The 24,010-nt window shown below is 42.2% G+C and overlaps 2 protein-coding genes across 5 annotated transcripts; both read left to right on the top strand.

Annotated features, from left to right (window-relative positions):
- Nucleotides 1-3,361: 3,361 nt before the first annotated feature.
- Nucleotides 3,362-19,349, top strand: LOC308101226 (protein mono-ADP-ribosyltransferase PARP14-like). 4 transcript variants are annotated; one of them, XM_080450613.1, is made up of 16 exons: nt 3,362-3,571; nt 4,515-4,639; nt 7,073-8,653; nt 8,773-9,012; nt 9,433-9,657; nt 9,850-9,904; nt 10,090-10,236; nt 10,890-10,952; nt 11,493-11,672; nt 11,967-12,161; nt 12,645-13,024; nt 15,332-15,617; nt 16,377-16,513; nt 16,976-17,159; nt 17,310-17,614; nt 19,209-19,349. In XM_080450613.1, the coding sequence occupies exons 1-15, from the start codon at nt 3,400-3,402 to the stop codon at nt 17,576-17,578; spliced, it is 4,239 nt and encodes a 1,412-aa protein (XP_080306739.1). In that variant the 5' UTR covers nt 3,362-3,399; the 3' UTR covers nt 17,579-17,614; nt 19,209-19,349. The 4 variants fall into 4 exon arrangements, with proteins under 4 accessions (XP_080306739.1, XP_080306740.1, XP_080306741.1 ...); XM_080450614.1 differs by lacking the exon at nt 19,209-19,349 and adding an exon at nt 18,155-18,565; XM_080450615.1 differs by lacking the exon at nt 19,209-19,349 and having other exon boundaries at nt 12,657-13,024; nt 17,310-18,565.
- LOC308101416 (protein mono-ADP-ribosyltransferase PARP15-like) lies at nt 18,231-22,648 on the top strand (the record flags this gene model as incomplete). The annotated part of the gene is made up of 5 exons (XM_080450836.1): nt 18,231-18,254; nt 19,209-19,494; nt 20,254-20,390; nt 20,853-21,036; nt 21,187-22,648. 5 exons carry the CDS (start codon nt 18,231-18,233, stop codon nt 21,453-21,455), a joined length of 900 nt encoding a protein of 299 aa, XP_080306962.1. The 3' UTR covers nt 21,456-22,648.
- Between the last annotated feature and the right edge of the window lie 1,362 nt (nt 22,649-24,010).

The raw sequence follows: 24,010 nt of genomic DNA, 5'->3' as shown, positions 1-24,010 counted from the left end.
GTTTTGAAAGTGAGTAGGGTTTTACACTCCTTTACTCCTTTTGGTAGGGCATTCCAAATTTTTGATGAATAGCATGAGAACGAGTTCATTCCCTTAGTTGAGCCAAATCTGGGTTGAACTTTTGTGTGACATTTTGTGACATTGTGTGGCTTTTGTGTGACATTTCTTTCTGTTTATTTTCACTTCCATTTGGAGAGAAATTGGATCTCTTCTTACTTCCTTCACAGGTGCTACCAATGATTCAAATGAATTGGCTCTGTTCCATTCTGGTCAAACAGAGTCAGGGTGCTAATATTGTGCATTTTGGCTCACTGGAAAAACACACAACTGTGCTACATGAAATGGCACTAGCCTTTGGTGTCATTGGTAAAACCTGTGAAGGAAGTAAGGAAGAGGCCCAATTTCTTTCCAATATGGCTGCTGTGCTGTGCATACAAGTCATTTAACCTCGCCACCAGAATACAAGTCATTCACGTTATAAGCTGAAAGGGGGTGCTAGGGGGGTCGGCGACCCCTTAGTTCTTCTGACACTATGGGGGCTGGGGGCTCGCGCGTGCTCCACATGCACGAGCTCCACATGCACGTGCGAGCACACACCGTCAGCCGCCCGCGAGCCGTCAATCATTAGCACAACAACGCACCGTTAGGGGCGAGCCGTCTTTAACACCTTAAACAATGGCCTCAACCTGGCTGCTTTGCATAACATTAGGCTACTCTAGAAAAGCCATGGAGTGTGAAAGGGTTAATCGCTTCTTTCCCCTCGCACCGCGGTAGCGCAGCCTCTCGTCTGTAGTAAAATAAGAAAATACACTTTTGGTACTGTCGTATATGGTCCCTTGATCAGACAAGAAAAACACTATTCCATAACTATTCCCTGAATGCAAGAAGAACAAGGATCCAGTTTGAAAGAGGGTTTGTCCACAGAAATGTATGTATTTCCATAGACGTTGACATCTGCATTGCCAATCACAGAGTGTACCTGAATCACCAAAACATTGTACTTTATACAGACAGACATTTGACTTAGGACCTCCTCCCAGTCCTCCTTCTTGACCACTCACAAACAAGTTTTTAGAAACAAAAGGCTTCTTGGCCAGCCTTTCTCAGTCATCACAAGGAATTAGCATCCGCCTATTTTTAAACATGGGACAATTTACTTTAACCCTTATCTATAAAACTATACTTTTACACAAGCTCATATTATGAAATCTTTGTTTAACATCTTATTAGCTTCAAATTAAGTCCACACACATTATACATTCACAATTGCAAACAGCAGTTAGAAATACAATGAGTCAACAAAGTTGCAGTTACTTTAAGACTGAATATTTTCCTTAAATGACATTTCTCTTTGTTAACAACACAAGTCATAGTTATCAAGACTTTAATCATTTTAACTACACACTGCAGACCTAAGACTGAAGAATAATAAAAGTGTATATATTTTACTGCTTACTCAGTCATCTTGACCTGGCTTCCATCACTACACATGTGCTGCCTGTAGCTGATTGCCCAGGAAGGAACAATGATTACTCTGATTAGTTTAAATGAATACAAAAGCCTTCTTCTGATTATCAAGACAAGACAGAGGGTGTCAATGCCTCTGAACCAATAAACAAAAGGTTTATCAAAAACGACTGTTGTGCCTCTCACCTCTTACCTTGACTCTACAATGGCCAGGAACTCTGAACTGATTGCATTACAGCTGAGCCCACACTAAGTTGGGTGAAATCTCTCTCTGGTTTACATTATTTGACCAAAGGTCAAACTCAGTTCCAAATACAAACCTTCAAGTATTTTACCAATTAAATGGAATTTCATGGAAATATGCTTGAAATTATACTTTTAGTCCTGGATATACCATAGTACTCACCAAAACAAAGACGGTTTAATGGAGATGAAAGCCTATTCTACTAAGCCTATTCTACCATCCTTCTCCGCTCTCTACACTGGCTCCCCGTAGCGGCTCGCATCCAGTTCAAAACCCTGGTGCTAGCCTATAGGGCAGTGAAAGGAACAGCTCCTTCCTACCTCCGGGCTATGGTCGATGCCTACACCCCTGCCCGACCACTTCGGTCTGCCACCTCGGGGCGACTGATTGCCTCGTCACTCAAGGGTCCTTCTGGCCGATCCACACGGTCACGACTCTTTTCTGTTCTGGCCCCACAGTGGTGGAATGAACTTCCCACTGATGTTAGGACAGCAGAGTCACTGCCCATATTTCGCCGCAGGCTGAAAACTCACCTCTTCAGGAAACACTACCCTTCCTCCCTGCCTGACCTACTTGTTGTTAACTAGTTGTACGAACGCTTGTTTTCTATTGCTGTATTGTTTATTGGATTATTGGATTGTTTATTGGATCTTGTTTAGTCGATATACTTATTTGTTTTAGCTCATGCTCATTTGATTTAGCTATTTTGTCTCATCTGTTTAAGGAAATAGGTAGCTGATATATTGCACTTTTACCTTAGCACTAGGTATACTCTTGGTTGCTTGTTTATGCAGAAAATGCACTAAAGACTTCTGGTGATTAGTAGTTTTCGTTCCCTACCTATGTTGAATACACTTATTGTAAGTCGCTTTGGATAAAAGCGTCTGCTAAATGACTGTAATGTAATGTAATGTAAGTGGGAACACTGTGAGCCCACACCTCACGTCTAAAATACACCTTTTGGCCAGAAAAGAAAATATTTCACCGGAAGGAAGAATCTGGTCAATAGGAACATTCCATTGACCAGATCTGTAGAGTGCACTGTGGAGTAATCAAAAACAGGTTTTAATTCTGGTGAAATATTTTCTTTTCTGGCCAAAAAGTGTATTTTAGACGTGAGGTGGGGGCTCACAGTTCCCATTTAGTAAAGTAGGCTTTCAACTCCACAAAACCGTCTTTGTTTTGGTGAGTAGCAAAAGGGTATTTTTTTTATTTTTTACTTGTTTTAAAAACCACTGTTTTGAAAGCAATGTAAGTCTTAAAAAAAAGTAATTCAAGTAAAGACAAGTTGACTGATTATTTTAAGTACTTATGTGTGGGTGAATCTATGTAAAGGGCTTTTATATAAAACTAAAAGGAAAATAAAATAATTAATTAATTGAAACAAAAATAAAAACAACAAATCAACAATGCAACAAAATAATAAGAAATATAAATACATTAATAATCACACACTGTTGAATACAGTATTTCAACTAGCACTGAGCTGAGTGGCTATGTGCACATGCGTGCGCATGCCCGTGCACGTGACGTCACAAAATATAGCCCCCATAGTTAAAAAATCCACAGCTCACCACTGGTTATAAGTGAAAGTGAAACTTATAGCCATGTTGTTGCTTCAGTTCAAACTAGTGTCACTGTCAAATGGTGTGACTGCTAGGTCAGTATAGCTTGACGTATTAAAAGAAATGGACGAATTTCGCTATCCCTTGTTCTTCGAGGCACAGGAGGACCTTACAGACAGAGAGAGGGAAAAGATAAAGATGCACTTCCTAAAACGAAGACTTTCGGGAGGAGGGGAGTGTGAAATTGAAAAGATAGGAGAGAACGCTTACAGGGTCTGCTTTATGGTCAAAGAAGGTAAGGGTATTCTTCACAAAGGAAGTCTCACATAGCATACATCTAGCCTTGGATCAAGACTTATCATATGCATTTTATAGAGTCTGACTTTTACTTTCGTATCTACGATAGTCTTGGCCTGCACCCCCCAGTGCGTCCTGCTTTTTCACCAGTAAAGACCGTACTTCTCCGGACATGTACAAAATAAATATATAAGGTGCTTACCCGGTTGCCCCAAATGTTAGCTAGCGGTCCGGAGTCTTTTCGCACTGTATTAATCCATATTTTCAATAGATATGTGTTTTAATCCCGTCTGTGGCCGAACGCTATCTCCTCCCCGCTCGTTTACTTCCTGTTTACATTGAGTGTAATGCCAACTTTCACCGGATGCGCCCCGTCACTACCGCCCGACAGAATCCGCCACAGACGGGATTAAAACACATATCTATTGAAAAATACGGACTAATACATTGCACAAAGACTCCGGACCGCGAGTTAACATTTGGGGCAACCGGGTAAGCACCTTATATATATATATATATATCTTTGTACATGTACGGAGAAGTACGGGCTTTACTGGTGAAAGTGCAGGACGCACTGGGGGGTGTTAGCCAAGACTATCGTAGATATAAAAATGTCAAAATCACATTTCCAAGTGTGTATGCTATGGAGTGGTTGGATCAGTGCAAAATGTACACAAGTGAAAGCCAACGAACCAAGGAAGTCTTTACACACTGACAGAATGACAGGGCAGAGGGCACAATGTCTTTAAATGTAAAGATAACGTTTAGTGTGAAACAGCATTAAGTGATTAATTGTTTAATTTTTCACTGGTGTCAGATGACAAAGCATTTTTCAAAGCAGTAAAACTGAAAGCAAAACCATTCAGAACATATGGGTGGAGGAGGTACAGTACGTTGTTTAATCACCTATCTTACCTGAACTGTTATCTGTACATTTGCAGACCAGGAAAGAGTTCTCCAAAGAAAGTTCCACACCATCTCCCTCCCTCGTGGAGAACTCTGCCTGACTGTGACTCGCGACAGCCCATCCCATAAACCGGATCTACAATTCACCAGTCACCAACAGGTGAGGATCTATTCACCAACTAGCTAGTCTCGCGTAGCCAGACAAGACAACTATTCCACAATCTCCGAATGCTATATAGAGTCTGGAACTACAACTCCCAAAATCCGAGAGAGGAAACTGGCACTTCCGTTCACGAAAATATCTTTACACTTTACTTTTTAATTTCCATTTCTGCTAAGCAGCAAGCTATGTATACTTAGATGATTTGTATTTATATTAGGATAAATTTGCGCGACTGCAAAGACGAAACGGAAATGGAGAGGAGGCTCCACATCCGGTTTATATTCTAATCATGATCAGAGTTTCCGAGTCCCAGACTGTATGCCGGAAACATTTGAAAATTGTGGGAGGCAACAGTCTGGTAACGCGAGACTATTCACCAACTAGCCCCATTAAGTACAACCCGGAAAACCCCCCTACGTCCGCTGCCAGTACTGCTCCCGGTTCGGCTACAATGGGAAACATGGCCACAGGCTGACTAAATAAGCGATTTAAACGGGTAGTTTCGTCCCTGACCTAAAATATTTTGTGCCGGACCAAACCTTAAACATCTGTACACTCTGGAATCTACCATTAGTTTTTGGATACGATGTTGACAAAAGGGTCAACAGCGGAGCCTTTGCGGCCGTTCCAACGATTCTGGGAGACCTCGGCATAGTACCTCATCTCGGAGCTGTATAGCGGAGTGAGAGGTACTTAATGGGGCTATTCACCAACCTATCCTAATGAGCATCAACATAAAACTTGCAGCCACACTGTAAAAAAAAACTACTTTTAGGGGTGCTGACATGAAATTTAGGGATGCACCCCTAAAAAGGATCTAAAAACCAGCTAACTCCACCCCCCCTCCCCCTCTTTTTCTTCATTCCATTAGTTTTTGTATTAATTCCTTAGTCTTAGTGTTTTCCCCCCTAATAATGTTGTTTTGATTTGTTGTTTTCTCATGCCCCCCCATGTAAAGCGTCTTTGGGTACTCATAAAACCGCTATATACATTTGAGATATTATTATTATTATTATTATTATTATCATTATTATTATTATTATTATTATTATTATTATTATCATTATCATTATTATGATGATTATTATTATTATTATTATTATCATAAAAACGCCCCTGAATCAAAGAATATTATGTAGATATTGAATCTAGAACAAACATGGCAGAATGTGACATTGTTGTTTGTAAAGGCCTGCAAGCAGTGTACACTGTACTTACTTATTACTCCTTTAACAAATATTAATATTATTACAATTACTTGGTATCAAAAGTAATTAGTTATGTTACTCGATACTATTCTTTGCTACCTTAACCCTAACCTTTCTGAAAAAGTGATGTATAACACAACCTGTTTACTCAGCTCATTATGTAACTAAAACCACTTTATTTGGAACAATAATTAACCTCACAGCAGGAGTCACCAATCAGCCAAAATGCACACATTGTGGCCTCTCAATTCTGATGGGATACATTATATGCCATACAGTATGTACAGCATATTTAAAATTGTGTTAGAAACTGTAATATAACTCCAGTTTTGGCAATTGTTATACATTACACTACTCGTTACTGTAGTGTGTGTATATATTACATTCATATGTTACCTTACTTCCCAGCCCTGTTGCAAAGTGATTCCAGAAATTTCCACCTGGCTAAACCTCAACCAGTTTGAGGAGAAACGAGTTTCTGTAGCATTGTGGTGTGATTACAGCATCAGCTTCATCAAGTCTTATGGACCCTGTAGTGTACAGAGATTATAATGGAGGACACTATAGCACCAGTACCACAAATGCACATTTTAATTAATGAACAAGAATGAAATAATTAGTCCATAATAATAACGGAATTAAAAGTTGTGTGTCCGGCAGCAGCTGTCAGTGTCGAGCCCGATTCATACTTTGTAGCACGATGGTGTCGAAAATAGCCCACCTACAAGCTCACCACACGTTGTGGATGCCACACATTGTGAGCTTGTTGTAGGTCTGCTATTTTTGGCACTCGACACTGTTGTACGACGGAGCGTATATTAGGTAATAAGCTATTATTTCATCATGCATCTTATCAGCCGGATCAGTTCGAGTTTCTGCTTCCCAGCAGAGCCATCCATGGTTCTCCACCTACAGTTTATGCCTTGAGCACTCTATGCTGCTACAGATTATGTTCTATCTCACAAATGTTTTTCTTGCAAGTTTCCTAAATCGTTCCTTTTCATTTTAACCACTTTAACTCTTGTGTCCCTATTTTGGGCATGACATTATAGGTGAAGAATCTCCCAAAAATAGCAGATTGCATCGTGATGTGTTGTGAGATTGTAGATGTGCTATTTTTTAAAACACATCTAAATTCTCTGATCTGGATTATTTAGATAAGGCCTTGTATTAGCGTATTTTCTGTCAAGTCAATGCTAATGGTGATTTCTTTCCACCCTAGACAAAACAAAGCAAGAAGGAGCTGGAGAAGGTCTACACCTTGGACCCTTACCTCCTGCGTTATCTGGAAGACAGCCCCAAGGCGGCCAAAGTCCTGCACAAACAGCTCTCCGCTATCGACTGCTCTGTCCGCATCAACGTAGAGGAGGAGGAGGCAGTGGTGAAGGGGGATGTTGAGAAGGAGCCATCTGGGGCTTCAGGCGGAGCATCCGGTATCGCTGCGGAGAGATGGGAGATGCAGGTGGATCGGGTCTTCATCGGCCTCATTGAGACCTATCTCGCCCACCACGTGGTCGACTCAGCACCGGCGAAAGCCCTGCAGCGAGACCTCTCCTTCGTGACGGACAACCTACGGGTGTACAGGGACGCAGGTTATCCGGTGGTGGTGGGGGAGGTTGGGGAGGTGAGCGCCAGAATAGCGATCCTGGAGCAGAGCGTTCCGACCAGGAAGCAGTGCCCCGTCCCCAAGAAGCAGTACAGCCTGGTAGAAGAGGAGTTTTGCCGGGAGATGAACGCCCGTTTCCCAAACGTTAAAATCCACAGAGACGAGCCAAACGTTGTGTTCCTGGAGGGTCTTGAAGAGGACGTCCAGTCGGGTTCCAGAAGGCTCGATGAGCTGATCAAAGACGTGAAGGAGAAGCGAGTGCCCCTCCCCAAACCCCTGTTGAACTTCATGACGTCCAGCGATGCCCTCTCAAGATACCAGCTCCGCTTCCAGCAGGGCCTCCGCAATCCAGTTACCCTCGAGATGGATACAGACCTGATTCTATCCAGTTTGTCGCCTGGCGCCCTGGAGGAGGCCGCAGCGGCAGTGCAGCGAGACCTGCGCCACGAGATTCTGGAGCTGGACAGCCCGATGGCTGTGGCTCCATGTCTGGAAAGGCTGAAGGAAGCCCTGACCAAAGCCAAGAACCAGGCCAACCATGCAGACCTCAGAGTAGAGGTCAGCTACCACTCACAGACCGGCGGAACCTCCAAGACCAAGGTCCAGCTGGTGGGCTATAGTGCAGATGTAGGCAAGCTGAAAGACGTTCTGCTAGACTATAAGCTCAACCAGGTTGAGACAGAAGAACAGTTGAGCCTTCCGATTCCTGAAATGGTGGACTGTTTTGATAAGATACAGAGCTTGATCGACATCAACCATCCCAAGGTGAAGCTTACACCTTCCCATTCCCCGTCTCCCTGCGTGCTTATCTCTGGTCCCCGTAGTCTGGTCCAGGAAACCCGGGAGGCCCTGAAGTCAGGTCTGGCCCGTCTGACCTCGGACAGGCTGGTTCTGAATGGGTCAGTGGCTCAGCTGTACTTCCAGGGGGAAGGGAAAAGGAGCATGGAGCTGGTGGAGTCCAACTATCATGTAATAATCACGGAGCAACAAGATGGGAGCAGCACACAAAACACACTGACAATGCCAGGTCTGACCACTAGAGGGCGAAGCAACACTAGCCTTAGCAGGAGCAACATCAGCATGCCAACCAGCATGCCAACCAGCATTCCCACCAGCAGCACTGGAACAACTATGTCGTCTGGGCTGATCAACAAAATAGTCCTGGAGATAAAACTCGGCAATTTAGAAAAACAGCAGGTATTTAAAGATTATGTCAGATTAAATGACCCACACACATTCTGTTGTCTTCTGTTTATAACCACACTTAAACACCACAGTCCCATATCATAATTAAATGTACTTCAACATCTCTACAGGTGGATGTGTTGGTTGCTCCAATTATCAAACAAGAACTGACACGCACTATGGTTGGTAAATGCCTGGTGAGTGAGGCTGGGGGCACTAGTATGAAGGCAAACTTTGACCTTGCAGTCAGGAATCGTCACCTGGCCCCTGGTGACGTGTTGCAGGTGGATGGGCCTCAGTCTCTAGGCTGCTCCAAGATCTTCTTCATCGAGTGCCTGCCATGGGATGGAGCAAGAGGACAGAGTGTACAGGTGAAGGTTAACCACTTAACACCTGGTGTCCCTATTTTGGTTCATAATAGACAAAAAAGAGACAAAGAAAACGTGTTTCGAGTATGTAGATCAGCTAGTTTCACTGTGCGACACCATTGTATAACAGTATAAAATGGGGCTTAACTGGTTATGGAATGCTGTGTTAAAGCTTAATTCTAACTTGCCACACAGCCTGGCCAGTAGTGCCGTTTCTGTCAGTAGAGAAACAGAACAGACACTGCACAACTTCGAAAGTACAATTAAGTTGTGCAGTAAGATGGTAGACCACTTCTAAAATCTCATGTGTTTCATGTGAACAGCCCACAGTCAAGTCATATTCCTCATACAGTACAGTATGTGCAAATATATTAGTTAAACAGAGGTAGTCTGACCCTAAAGCTATTCTCATGTTCATTGCAGGCACTCAGGAGTGGCCTGGCGAAAGCTCTGGAACTCTGTGCACAGCAGGGCTGGCGTTCTGTGGCAATGTCAGTGATTGGACTAGGGCTGATCCTCAAGTACCCAAAGAGAGAAGCTGTCGAGGCCCTGACCGAGGAGATTGCCCGGTTTGGGCGGGGTGGATCCACGGGGTCCTTGTCCACAGTCAGCATCGTCATCAAACCCGGTAGCCCCGATGCTGAAGAGGTGTGAGCACGAACACAGCAGAGGTTCAGATGTCGAAGCCATTCTCATCGGCTCTGCTGGTTTTCAAACGATAACCTACACGTTTTAAATAAATGAAATAGAACCTTTGAATTTTCAATATTTTGTCTAATCTCATTCTGCATCAGTAAGGTTCCTTGACTGTGAATTGTAATTGTAAATATCTGTTGACAGTGCTTCCATGATGTCAGCCAAGACCTAAGCGCAATTATGAACTGGGGAGGACAAGGTAAGATGGATGAAATATTTTATTGGGCCTGTTTGTATTATAATATATAAATATAAAATTTTACGGTTTAAATTGTATGTATTCATACGGGCTTTTATGCATATTAATATGATGAAAAGAAGGTTTATTTGCGTCTTCAAATATGATATCACGTCATTTATAAGCCTGATGTTTTTCCCTCTAAGCAATCTTCCAGTCCCTGACGTCTGACCTTGATGTCATCACACTGACATTGGGAGGCCGAGTCAGTCTACAGCTGGTGTTCGGTGACATCACCAACGAGACTACAGATGCTGTGGTGAACACCACCGACTTTGTTGATTTTGAGACACGTAGGTGTGGGGCAGTGGCTGTAGATAAGACGGGGGTTTAATACGTTGGTGTAGGTTTAAAATTATGTGTTGTTTAACCTGAGCGAATGTTGATGATGGGTGAACTGATGACTCAGTCAGTTACGTCTACCAAATAATCGGACACAAATAAACTCAAGACCATGTCACATCGTTGGCATGGGCCGGCAGTGGCTCAGGAGGTAGATGGGCCGTTCCTAGTTCGATCCCCGGCTCCTCCTGGCTTCATTTCGAAGTGTCCTTGAGCAAGACACTGAACCCCAACCACTCCCCCAGGTGCTGTTCAGTAGTTGCCCACTGCTTCTAATAACGTAGCTAGGATGGGCTAAATGCGGAGGACAAATTCCAGGTACTTGCCAAATACCACAACAACCAAAGGGACACGTAGTATTTTATATTTATTTATATCACTGCAGACTTTATCTCTCTCACAGTCTCTCTCCACTGTACTTTTATAATAAAGCAAATAAAATGGGCTGCCCTGGTGGTTAGAGAAACACACAATATGCTGAGTTGTTTACCCAGCTTGTTATTCCTCCTTTCTACTAACTCTTTCTGTCCTTTCTTTAGAAGAAAAAAGAAAATAAACTGCTTGAATATACATTTATATATTGATTGATGTGTTCACTTTGTAGCTGGAGTCTGCAAGGACATCCTGACTATGGCTGGACCAGAGGTGGAGGCTCACCTGAAATCAGGTGAGCTGAGTACCAAAGAGATCGACATGTTCAATTGTCTAATATGGGTTTGAATCCCACCCTCATCCAACACACACACACACACACACACACACACACACACACACACACACACACACACACACACACACACACACACACACACACACACACACACACACACACACACACACACACACACACACACACACACACACACACAAACACACAACACACACACAGTTAAAGTCTGTGTTGTTATTTTTATTGTTATTTTTTAATATAATCTTTGACTGGTATATTTTCCACAACGGTTATTGTGGAAAATATACCAGTGAAAATGTTATTGAATAACCATTCCACAAAAAAACTACTTTTGACGATAAAGACTACTAAAATGAATGTTATACACAGTATGACTGATAATAATACATAATAGTGTTGAGCATGTACAGTAAGCTGCTTGTAATGACTTGTCACTGTGTTATTCATCATTGTTTATTACGATTATTAGACGCCTATATCTTCTCACACCTTATGCTGGGTGTGTTATTCCCACAGCTGCTCGTGTCAACAGAGGCGACATATTTGTGTCCAAGCCTGGACAGTTCCCTTGTAAAGCCATCTTGCACGTGTGCGGCGAAAAGGATGTCGGAGTCATTGAAGGACTGGTGCGTGACATCATCAAACGCTGTGAAGAGAAGGGATACAAGTCTGTGGCCATTCCTGCTATCTGTGCTGGTAAGTATTAACACATGTTGTGGTTTGTAGTTCATCCAAAAAATTACTTATTTTCTATCAATTACACACCCCATGGAGCCTTGAAATCATGGGGATTTTTTCTTTTTTTTATTATGGCACGTCATTGGCCATGGTTTTTATTTAATCATAATCAGCTGCTATTTGATAACGATCGCCTGTTGTTCGCCACCAAGTTGTGTCTGCGATCGAATGCTATACATTTCCAACCGCTGGAAGTGATTCAGACTGTGGCAATGTCATCGGATCATCTGCCATCTTCTTCTGTTTGCACAGGAATTGGTGGTCTAGATCGAGGCACAGTGGCCAAAGCCATCCTCAGAGGAGTCAGCACTGCAGTGTCCTCAACAACTCCCCACTGTCCGTCTCTCATCCGCCTTGTCCTCAATAAGATCGACGTCTTTGAAGCCTTCAAAGGTGCTGCGGGGACGACCTTTCCTTCTGCTTTTTCTGCTGCTGTCAACACCACGGGTGAGGGGGGGGGGAAGGGGGCCTCACTGAATGTTGAAAATGTAGCTTTTGTCTTTTCAGCTGTTTGGCTGCTTACCCACTTAAAGTACAATGACACTTTGGTAGAGGTTTGGGTTGTGTGGTTACCTTGCCATAATGTACAAATATTGGTTGTGGCTGCATTGTCCAAAAAAAAGTCTCCTTATTGACTGGTAAAACAGCTCTAAGTCACATTTTAACATATACACGAATGCAAACAATATACAGTTATAACTCACAAAACTAGGTACAGCTTTACATTTTTTGAATGAGGTTTTCTTTCTAATTCAAATAAATATTAAGTTGACATTCCCAAAATAGGGATGCCAGGGTTAAAGTCCCTGGCATCCCTATGAATCCCTGTGAATCGTTTTTTTCTTTTTTTCTTTTTTTCAATATATATACTCTATATATTATTTTAGTTATTACTAAAATAATATATTATCATCTTTTTTCCCCTATCAGTTGAACCTTCAGTTCAATTACCTCCCACACAGCAGCACCAAGCTCCACCACCTTCTCGTGCAAACCTAGACCTGAATGTCCTCCTGGCCACAAGTGGTACTGCGGCTCCTGCATCTGTGTTCTTGGTAGTGGGTCGTAGCTCCAACGACGTTAGCCAGGCCATCACAGAGCTCAACAGGCAGTACCAAGTCCAGTGTGGCAGTCACAGCTTCAACAGTGATGACCTGGCAGTGGCAGGCTTCATGCAGGACCAAGTGGAGGATCTCAGACGTCTGGTGGACGCTCTGAACCTACAGATGGACTGTAGCCAGGCTAGTGGGGGCGGGCAGGCCGGCCAGTTCACATGGACTGTGACAGGGTTAAAAGATGACGTGAACCAGGTGAGCCACCGGCTTCGAGTGCTATCAATGCATTGAATGGGGAAATAGGCGAGTTTATTAGACCTTTGAATGGGCGAAATAGGCGACCTACTACCTACCCGCGATTTATCAGACCATTCATTCAGGAGCTACTGACCTACTTGGAGGCGGAGCAGTCCCCACAACAATATTTACTATTCTGTGCCTATCGGTACATAACTCCAACGGCGCTGAGTAGGCACAGGCGAACGTCGCACCGGTCAGGACGGCAACTCGTCGCCTTAGCTCCCTCGGTGGTCCTTCACGGGGTGACAGTTCGCCTGTGACTGCGCGCCTCCGTCATGGTCCGAAACCAAAAGCGAAACCTAAACTGAACTATTAAGTCATGTCAGTTGGTAGGTCAGTATGTCTTGATAACACCCAATGAATGGTCTGATAAATCGCGGGTAGGTAAGTAGGTCGCCTATTTCGCCCATTCAAAGGTCTAATACACTTGCCTATTTCCCCATTCAATGCATTGATAGCATTCGAATCAGGTGGGTGAGCAGTGTTCATTTCGTTGACTAAAACTATGGCGTAAAATGTTCGTCGACTACCTTTTTTCATTGACGAAAAGGAAATAAAAACGAAATGACAACCAAGGTATGATGACTAAAACTATAACTAAATATACTGACAATTTCGTCAACAAACATCAACTAGACCAAAATGTTAGGGAGGGACTAGTGGAGAAGAGATCCAGTAGAACTAAGACAAGTCATTTTATGTTTGGCTGCGTGTGGGTGTCACACACCGAAAATAGCCGATCTAAACGGTGCGACACGTTGTGAGCTTGTAGATCGTCAATTTCCGGCACACAGCTAAGTATAAATCAGGCATTACGACGCCATCATGGCCTGCCAACATACATTTTAGTCTACTAAGTCAACTGTAGATTTAATCGACTAAAGTCGTATCATATCAACTAACACTAGACTAAAACTAAAACATTTCGGATGTCTAAAATATGACAAAACCTAAATGGAATTTTATTCAAAAGACTAAAGGCGGTTACACACGAATATGCGAATATACGCAAAATTCGGACATGTTCCGAATAATTAAAAGACGCTTTTTTCGCTCCGTGAAACTGGTGTGGAAACTTGCATTGACTTTATAAGGTTTTTAAAAAATATATATTATTCGCATGAAAAAAATCGCCCCGGTGTGTAAGGACCTTAAAGGGATTGTAGGCGATTCAGAGATAAACAAAGGAAAAAAATCCAGCAGTTCGTTTCCCCGACCACCAGGGGGTGTCGCACGGAGGACTTCCATAGAGTTAAGGAGACTTCTAAACCGTCCATGCCGAATATAGGTTACTTTATTCGGATACAATTCGCGGAACTGCCCGCCCCTGCCGGTTCTCTGAATTTTTATTTTTAAATAGGCTCTTTCATGACAAATTGACCACATATATGAAGTTAAACAACTAAATTCTATCCAAACGCTGTCTGAAAAGTAAATTATGTGCATCAAAAATGAAGTTTGAGAGCATTTTAAAACCGAAAGTAAAAAGTCCACACGGACACGAACGCGCACGGATGCGCACATGCGTGCGTTAATTTACGGACCGGATACCCGGATGTGTAACCTAAATAGTAGGGAAAATACGGATTTCAGAAAGAGGAGTGTTTTTCAATGCAGGAAAACACCCCAGCATCATTATATAGTGGCTGATAGAGGGGAAAAAATGCAAAATATATATATAGGGGTATTTTTCAAATATAGGCTTAATGTTGCCAACAATACCTTTAACACATTGAATGCCAGTCGCGTAGATCTACGCGAACCTATTTAAAGCCGCAGCGTGCCAGTCGCATAGATCTACGCGAACCGCCGATTCCCATTGAAATTGCCCCAGGTGCACTTTCCGATTTTTTTTGATCCATTTCCGTTTCCGGTTTCCGGTCGGAAACAGAATTATTCGGGTTCCGTTTTTTTCGATCGTATCCGCTTCCTGTCTGGGATCCTGTTTAAAACTCGATTTTCTCGGTTGTTGTTTTTCTCCTCGCTGATCACTGTTTAGCGTTGATCCACTGTATCTTCAAGATGGCGGCTCGGATTTGGAAACTATTTTCGCTGGCCGTTTCTCACAGATCCGCTGTGTGTTTAGAACCAAATGAACGCGCACTTTTAACTTATTTAGCGAGGTCTGTGGCGACATGAAAAAAACAAAAAAACAACAATAAAACGCTGGCACTGGTGAGTACATTATGAGATTAAACTCTGGCATGGAATGTGTTAAGACTAAAACTAAATCAAAATTTGTTGTCAAAATTAACTCCGCAGGTGAGCCAGCTCATCAACTCCTATCATAAGGACAAACTCACTAGAGAACTGAGAGTCAGGGAGGAGGACGAGTTGTATGGCCGTGTGGCCTGGTGCATCCTGGGAGCCAGAGGCGACTGGGAGAGGCTCCCCAAAGCAGCCAATCACAAGCTGGAGACAGGTGACGTTAGGGGAGGGGTTTTGGATGCACAGGGGGTCCAGTGGAGCATTGACACGGGGAGGATGGAGGCGACAGCCCAGGGAACGAGACGGGTGGCCAAGCTGAAACAACTGCAGAACCAAACAGGTGAGAGGACAGCAATTCACTGCATTTGATTTGGTAAATGTGGGGCTGATTCTGTATAAAAGAATGTGACAAATGACGTGTTATACGTGTCTTTGTTTTTGTCTCAAGAATCAAGACTTATTTGTCAATTTCATACATAAAGAATATGAAATATCGTTCCCCCTCAGCCAACATAAAACATCAAGCCTATCTAAGAATCATAAAAAGACCAAAACTAAAACACAACATAAACAAAATATATATATGTATGCTGTGCAACTCTGGGTGCACAGCCTCCTTTTTTGTGTTAAACAGGAACTCTGTTTTGTCTCCTCTTGACAATATCAACACTTGAATCAGAATGGACATTATCAACCTGGGTATTCAGAATCCTCATTAACCTGAATTGCTGTTACAAAACTGCCTAAACAAATCGCAGTTACAAAACATGCATATCAAATTGCCAAATCAGTACTGAAGGAAGAAATTATTTTAAGCTCTTAAATCCTAGGTACTTCGTTGACCAGGGTCCCCCAGGGGTCTATATGGTGTTGGCCCCCTCCTTTTTTCCCATTACACCAAACCTCTTCACCGAACATAGCCGTTCTACAAGCTCACAATGCATTGTGTCGCAACACGTTGTGAGCTTGTAGATCGGCTATGTTTGCCGAATGTTAGCCTATTATGACATGTCCAGAATAGAGATGCTAGGGTTCAAGTGGATAAGTGAAACTCCATACTTTTCCTCTGACTGTGTGATAATTTTCTCTGTTATTTCAGATTTCTCTCTCCCTCTGTACTGGGACAACATGGGTGCTGCTGAACAGCTGAAGAGGGTTGAACTCCAGCATTCCTCAGCAGAGTTCCAGAGAGTGAAGGAAAGCTTCAAACGAACTGCTGCCAAGACTGTACTCAAGGTGGGCTGATACTGACTGACTGTATACACATGGCGTCCAAAATAGCTCACGTTTTATATTGTTTCAACTAATGGCCTGCGTTAAACTCATATGTCAGTGTCGCGCAAAAGTAGCCAATATAGCCGATCTACAGATTTATTCTCAAAAGTTTTTAAAGATCTTTGCATATTATGACATGAACATAGCTTTTATAATAAATACACACATAACTACACTAAACACAGGTTAATTATTTTCCATTTCCTGAAATTAACGGATTTATACTGTACCTGTATATGCAAGGTTTCCAACCTTGCATATGATTTGGTAAATGATGGATTAGTCAGTGTTATCAAAATGAAATTTGAAAGTTGTGTAATTAAAAATTGCATTATTTATGCACATACTATAGAGAAAGACAAGATCTGAGGAGGAGACAGGCTGAAGAAGAAGGAATCTTATATAATATGTCTCTTCTTGTAGATTGAGCGATTGCAGAACGTGCATCTCCGACGCGGCTATGAAGTACAGAAGAAGCGTCTCTCTGATAAGAACCAGCAAGGGACGACTGGAGTACGCGAGAAGCTGCTCTATCACGGCACCACCCACGACAACAGCAAGTCCATCATGGATACCGGCTTCAACAGGGCCTTTGCGGGACAAAATGGTACTGAACCATTTTGAACTGAATCACACATAAAGCAAAAAAATACTATATTATATAATATACACCTGTATTCTGTTGTATTCCCCTGGTGTTCTCTATTTATGTTGTATTTTGAACTGTCCTCTCTTTTTCCCTACCCCCCACCCTTAGCGACTGCATACGGCTTCGGGACATACTTTGCTGTTGATGCCAGCTACTCGGCCAATCCCACCTACTCCAAGCCAGGCTTAGGCTCAGATAGATCCCAGCTCATGTTTGTGGTCCGTGTCCTGACAGGAGCGTACACCCAGGGTCAGAGTGGCTTGAAGGTCGCCCCAGACAGTTTTGACAGCGTGGTGGACAACGTACAGAACCCCACCATGTTCGTGGTGTTTTACGATAACCAAGCTTACCCAGACTACCTCATCACGTTCAAGTGACCGCACGGCTCTCCTTCTTCCTGTTGTGCTTCACATGTATGTAGCTGATACGTACATGCAAACATTTGATTCAGAAATGTTTTACTGCTCACTCTGGTTTGCAGTTTACGCAAACTGGAATTCGACTAAGCCAATGTTTTTTACTTCAAAAATCGTTTGTGTAGTGGAGATTCACTACATTACACCTTTCACTGATTTCTGGACCCAAGTACCCCCTTACCCAACTACAACATGTTGCATAGAAAACCGCGCGAAAAAAAAGAAGAGAAAAATAGATATTATGAATGAATTATAAACCACCTTTTGAAAAATATAACGATACAAATAGAAAATGAGTGAAAGAGTTGCTCCTGAGCAGATTTATTAAAAAAAATATTTTTGTTTTGCTGTCAAAATGTTTAATTAATGTGCAAATAAGTATTGCTTTCTATATTACAGTTGTACTAGTCAAGGTTATTGTTATGTTTAACACAGATCAGCAGGTTCACAAAGTTAGTCAATGTTATATCAATAAACTACAATACAAAAAACTACAACTACAATATTTTCCCACTTTCTTTCACTTACCCCCTGTAGAACCCCAGTGTACCACTAGAGGTACACATATTCCTATTTAAGAAACACTGGAGTATCTCATACACAGAAGACATAGATGAGTGTGATAAAAGACATACAGGTAAAATAAAACAGAGCCAGAAACCTAGCTTACAGAAAGTGCTTTCTCTTTCCCAATGTCTGGTTGGTTCTCAATAAACAGTAAAATAATGGCTTTTCTGTTTCATACCTTAATAGGAAAACTGATTCATGAGAGCAGGTGATGGAGGCGGGGTGGCCCTTATCAATAAGGAAATACGACAGATAATTATAAATAAATGGAAACAATGGAAATAAGCCTGATGGGTCTCATTTTGTACCTTTTTCTGATGGATCTAAAGGGTACCATTTTCCATTTGTATGTGTTAATAATGGTTAAAATGTCTGTGCCTCCCAGGCAGCCTGCAACGTTGTTTTGCAAAACTTAAGAATCTTTCAGAGATAAACAAAGGAAAAAAATCCAGCAGTTCGTTTCCCCGACCACCAGGGGGTGTCGCACGGAGGACTTCCATAGAGTTAAGGAGACTTCTAAACCGTCCATGCCGAATATAGGTTACTTTATTCGGATACAATTCGCGGAACTGCCCGCCCCTGCCGGTTCTCTGAATTTTTATTTTTAAATAGGCTCTTTCATGACAAATTGACCACATATATGAAGTTAAACAACTAAATTCTATCCAAACGCTGTCTGAAAAGTAAATTATGTGCATCAAAAATGAAGTTTGAGAGCATTTTAAAACCGAAAGTAAAAAGTCCACACGGACACGGACGCGCACGGATGCGCACATGCGTGCGTTAATTTACGGACCGGATACCCGGATGTGTAACCTAAATAGTAGGGAAAATACGGATTTCAGAAAGAGGAGTGTTTTTCAATGCAGGAAAACACCCCAGCATCATTATATAGTGGCTGATAGAGGGGAAAAAATGCAAAATATATATATAGGGGTATTTTTCAAATATAGGCTTAATGTTGCCAACAATACCTTTAAGACTAAAACTAAATCAAAATTTGTTGTCAAAATTAACTCCGCAGGTGAGCCAGCTCATCAACTCCTATCATAAGGACAAACTCACTAGAGAACTGAGAGTCAGGGAGGAGGACGAGTTGTATGGCCGTGTGGCCTGGTGCATCCTGGGAGCCAGAGGCGACTGGGAGAGGCTCCCCAAAGCAGCCAATCACAAGCTGGAGACAGGTGACGTTAGGGGAGGGGTTTTGGATGCACAGGGGGTCCAGTGGAGCATTGACACGGGGAGGATGGAGGCGACAGCCCAGGGAACGAGACGGGTGGCCAAGCTGAAACAACTGCAGAACCAAACAGGTGAGAGGACAGCAATTCACTGCATTTGATTTGGTAAATGTGGGGCTGATTCTGTATAAAAGAATGTGACAAATGACGTGTTATACGTGTCTTTGTTTTTGTCTCAAGAATCAAGACTTATTTGTCAATTTCATACATAAAGAATATGAAATATCGTTCCCCCTCAGCCAACATAAAACATCAAGCCTATCTAAGAATCATAAAAAGACCAAAACTAAAACACAACATAAACAAAATATATATATGTATGCTGCGCAACTCTGGGTGCACAGCCTCCTTTTTTGTGTTAAACAGGAACTCTGTTTTGTCTCCTCTTGACAATATCAACACTTGAATCAGAATGGACATTATCAACCTGGGTATTCAGAATCCTCATTAACCTGAATTGCTGTTACAAAACTGCCTAAACAAATCGCAGTTACAAAACATGCATATCAAATTGCCAAATCAGTACTGAAGGAAGAAATTATTTTAAGCTCTTAAATCCTAGGTACTTCGTTGACCAGGGTCCCCCAGGGGTCTATATGGTGTTGGCCCCCTCCTTTTTTCCCATTACACCAAACCTCTTCACCGAACATAGCCGTTCTACAAGCTCACAATGCATTGTGTCGCAACACGTTGTGAGCTTGTAGATCGGCTATGTTTGCCGAATGTTAGCCTATTATGACATGTCCAGAATAGAGATGCTAGGGTTCAAGTGGATAAGTGAAACTCCATACTTTTCCTCTGACTGTGTGATAATTTTCTCTGTTATTTCAGATTTCTCTCTCCCTCTGTACTGGGACAACATGGGTGCTGCTGAACAGCTGAAGAGGGTTGAACTCCAGCATTCCTCAGCAGAGTTCCAGAGAGTGAAGGAAAGCTTCAAACGAACTGCTGCCAAGACTGTACTCAAGGTGGGCTGATACTGACTGACTGTATACACATGGCGTCCAAAATAGCTCACGTTTTATATTGTTTCAACTAATGGCCTGCGTTAAACTCATATGTCAGTGTCGCGCAAAAGTAGCCAATATAGCCGATCTACAGATTTATTCTCAAAAGTTTTTAAAGATCTTTGCATATTATGACATGAACATAGCTTTTATAATAAATACACACATAACTACACTAAACACAGGTTAATTATTTTCCATTTCCTGAAATTAACGGATTTATACTGTACCTGTATATGCAAGGTTTCCAACCTTGCATATGATTTGGTAAATGATGGATTAGTCAGTGTTATCAAAATGAAATTTGAAAGTTGTGTAATTAAAAATTGCATTATTTATGCACATACTATAGAGAAAGACAAGATCTGAGGAGGAGACAGGCTGAAGAAGAAGGAATCTTATATAATATGTCTCTTCTTGTAGATTGAGCGATTGCAGAACGTGCATCTCCGACGCGGCTATGAAGTACAGAAGAAGCGTCTCTCTGATAAGAACCAGCAAGGGACGACTGGAGTACGCGAGAAGCTGCTCTATCACGGCACCACCCACGACAACAGCAAGTCCATCATGGATACCGGCTTCAACAGGGCCTTTGCGGGACAAAATGGTACTGAACCATTTTGAACTGAATCACACATAAAGCAAAAAAATACTATATTATATAATATACACCTGTATTCTGTTGTATTCCCCTGGTGTTCTCTATTTATGTTGTATTTTGAACTGTCCTCTCTTTTTCCCTACCCCCCACCCTTAGCGACTGCATACGGCTTCGGGACATACTTTGCTGTTGATGCCAGCTACTCGGCCAATCCCACCTACTCCAAGCCAGGCTTAGGCTCAGATAGATCCCAGCTCATGTTTGTGGTCCGTGTCCTGACAGGAGCGTACACCCAGGGTCAGAGTGGCTTGAAGGTCGCCCCAGACAGTTTTGACAGCGTGGTGGACAACATACAGGACCCCACCATGTTCGTGGTGTTTTACGATAACCAAGCTTACCCAGACTACCTCATCACGTTCAAGTGACCGCACGGCTCTCCTTCTTCCTGTTGTGCTTCACATGTATGTAGCTGATACGTACATGCAAACATTTGATTCAGAAATGTTTTACTGCTCACTCTGGTTTGCAGTTTACGCAAACTGGAATTCGACTAAGCCAATGTTTTTTACTTCAAAAATCGTTTGTGTAGTGGAGATTCACTACATTACACCTTTCACTGATTTCTGGACCCAAGTACCCCCTTACCCAACTACAACATGTTGCATAGAAAACCGCGCGAAAAAAAAGAAGAGAAAAATAGATATTATGAATGAATTATAAACCACCTTTTGAAAAATATAACGATACAAATAGAAAATGAGTGAAAGAGTTGCTCCTGAGCAGATTTATTAAAAAAAATATTTTTGTTTTGCTGTCAAAATGTTTAATTAATGTGCAAATAAGTATTGCTTTCTATATTACAGTTGTACTAGTCAAGGTTATTGTTATGTTTAACACAGATCAGCAGGTTCACAAAGTTAGTCAATGTTATATCAATAAACTACAATACAAAAAACTACAACTACAATATTTTCCCACTTTCTTTCACTTACCCCCTGTAGAACCCCAGTGTACCACTAGAGGTACACATATTCCTATTTAAGAAACACTGGAGTATCTCATACACAGAAGACATAGATGAGTGTGATAAAAGACATACAGGTAAAATAAAACAGAGCCAGAAACCTAGCTTACAGAAAGTGCTTTCTCTTTCCCAATGTCTGGTTGGTTCTCAATAAACAGTAAAATAATGGCTTTTCTGTTTCATACCTTAATAGGAAAACTGATTCATGAGAGCAGGTGATGGAGGCGGGGTGGCCCTTATCAATAAGGAAATACGACAGATAATTATAAATAAATGGAAACAATGGAAATAAGCCTGATGGGTCTCATTTTGTACCTTTTTCTGATGGATCTAAAGGGTACCATTTTCCATTTGTATGTGTTAATAATGGTTAAAATGTCTGTGCCTCCCAGGCAGCCTGCAACGTTGTTTTGGTCTGATTGGCTCCTTCTGGTATGTCAACAATATTAGATAGCAGGTTAACCCCGTTGCCACACGGATTTGTTGCATAAATGTGCATAAATGTCACCACCACCCTGGTTGCCCGGGAAATGGCCAGACACAACTGACAGCTGACGTGATGACGAAAGGCGTAACCCCACGTTATGTGTATAAAACTCTGTTTATAGACAAATCCACAGACACACTGCCTGTAGCTGCCTGTAGGCAGCCATTGCTGCGGTGTCGCATCTGCGGAGCGTTGACACCGCAGCAATGGCTGCCTACAGGCAAGCGCGTCTGTGGATTTGTGTATACGTCAGAAGAAAATATCTGGAACCATGTTTTCCCGACGCTTGTAAGATCTCTTCTCTGGAATAAACCCAAATACCATTATAATAAGGAGTTTCCTCCGTTTATTTATGTAATTAATTCACATCTGACCGATAGATACGGACCTGTATCTACTAGGGAAAAATAAACCTAACAACAGTAAAACCAGAAAAAAACAGATGAATAATTTTCTCCAATTTTGCCAGTCAAACTTAAGTTCAAGTTAAGCTGTGTGCAGCCAGCAGGTATAGGTGGGATGCAAAATGTGACAGTCAGGACAGGGCTTTTTGTGTAATCCTTTTAACAATCATTGTGGAGTCGTACCTCTACTATTTTCAAACTGTTAATAGAGTATTCAATCAATCAATCAATCAATCAAAGTTACCAGAAATCACTCCCTATTCTTAAATTGACCATATTCACACAGCAGCCATCTTACATCGTATTCAGGGGGCAAGGGGTGTACAGTACTGTATATAGCCAATGCCTCTCCGCTTGGCACTCAGCATTAAGGGTTGGATTAGGGGTAAGACCCTGCAACAACTATATCATGTACATCAAGTTGCCTCATGCTAAGGCATGTCTCCGAGACAGGATCCTGACTTTTGGACCACATTATTTACTTCAAGCATTTATTGAAATGCAGTGAAATGAAATATACTAACTATGCATTCAAAAGCACTGGGGTCAGTACGACAATGATTCAATTACATGAGCAACAGGTGAGAGTTTAGGTTGCTGCGAAACTGTGGACACACACTCTCTGGATGTCAAAGCCAAACCTCTGGCCCAAATTTTTCAGATTGGCCTGTTATAACGCCACCAGGAGGCAGATCTTTGCAAAACATTTTTTTTGCTATTAGTCCTACAGATTTTGTCCAAACATCACGCAAATCGGTACACAGTATCTCTATAGTCATGTGATCAACACGGATCTGTCTGATGTTCCATATTCCATCCTGATTGGCTAAGATTGGCTTCCAAAGTTTGCAGGATTGGTTCGTTTTGAACAAAATGCCTCAAATCATGAACGCAGCATGCAATTTATGTGAAGTTTTGCACGCACATTCCCACTAGGCCAAGGAAGAAATGCGACCCTTTTCACATTGGCCTTAGACCAGTAGGTCTAATTTAGCAAAACAAAAATTTGGAACAAAATGCCTCAAATCATGAATGCAGTGTCCGATTGCTGTGAAAGACCTAAGA

The sequence above is a fragment of the Gymnoscopelus braueri genome (genome assembly GCF_963280865.1).
Source record: "Gymnoscopelus braueri genome assembly, chromosome: 15".
In the NCBI taxonomy this organism is placed as follows: domain Eukaryota; kingdom Metazoa; phylum Chordata; class Actinopteri; order Myctophiformes; family Myctophidae; genus Gymnoscopelus; species Gymnoscopelus braueri.
This window is presented reverse-complemented; position numbering and strand designations above follow the sequence as displayed.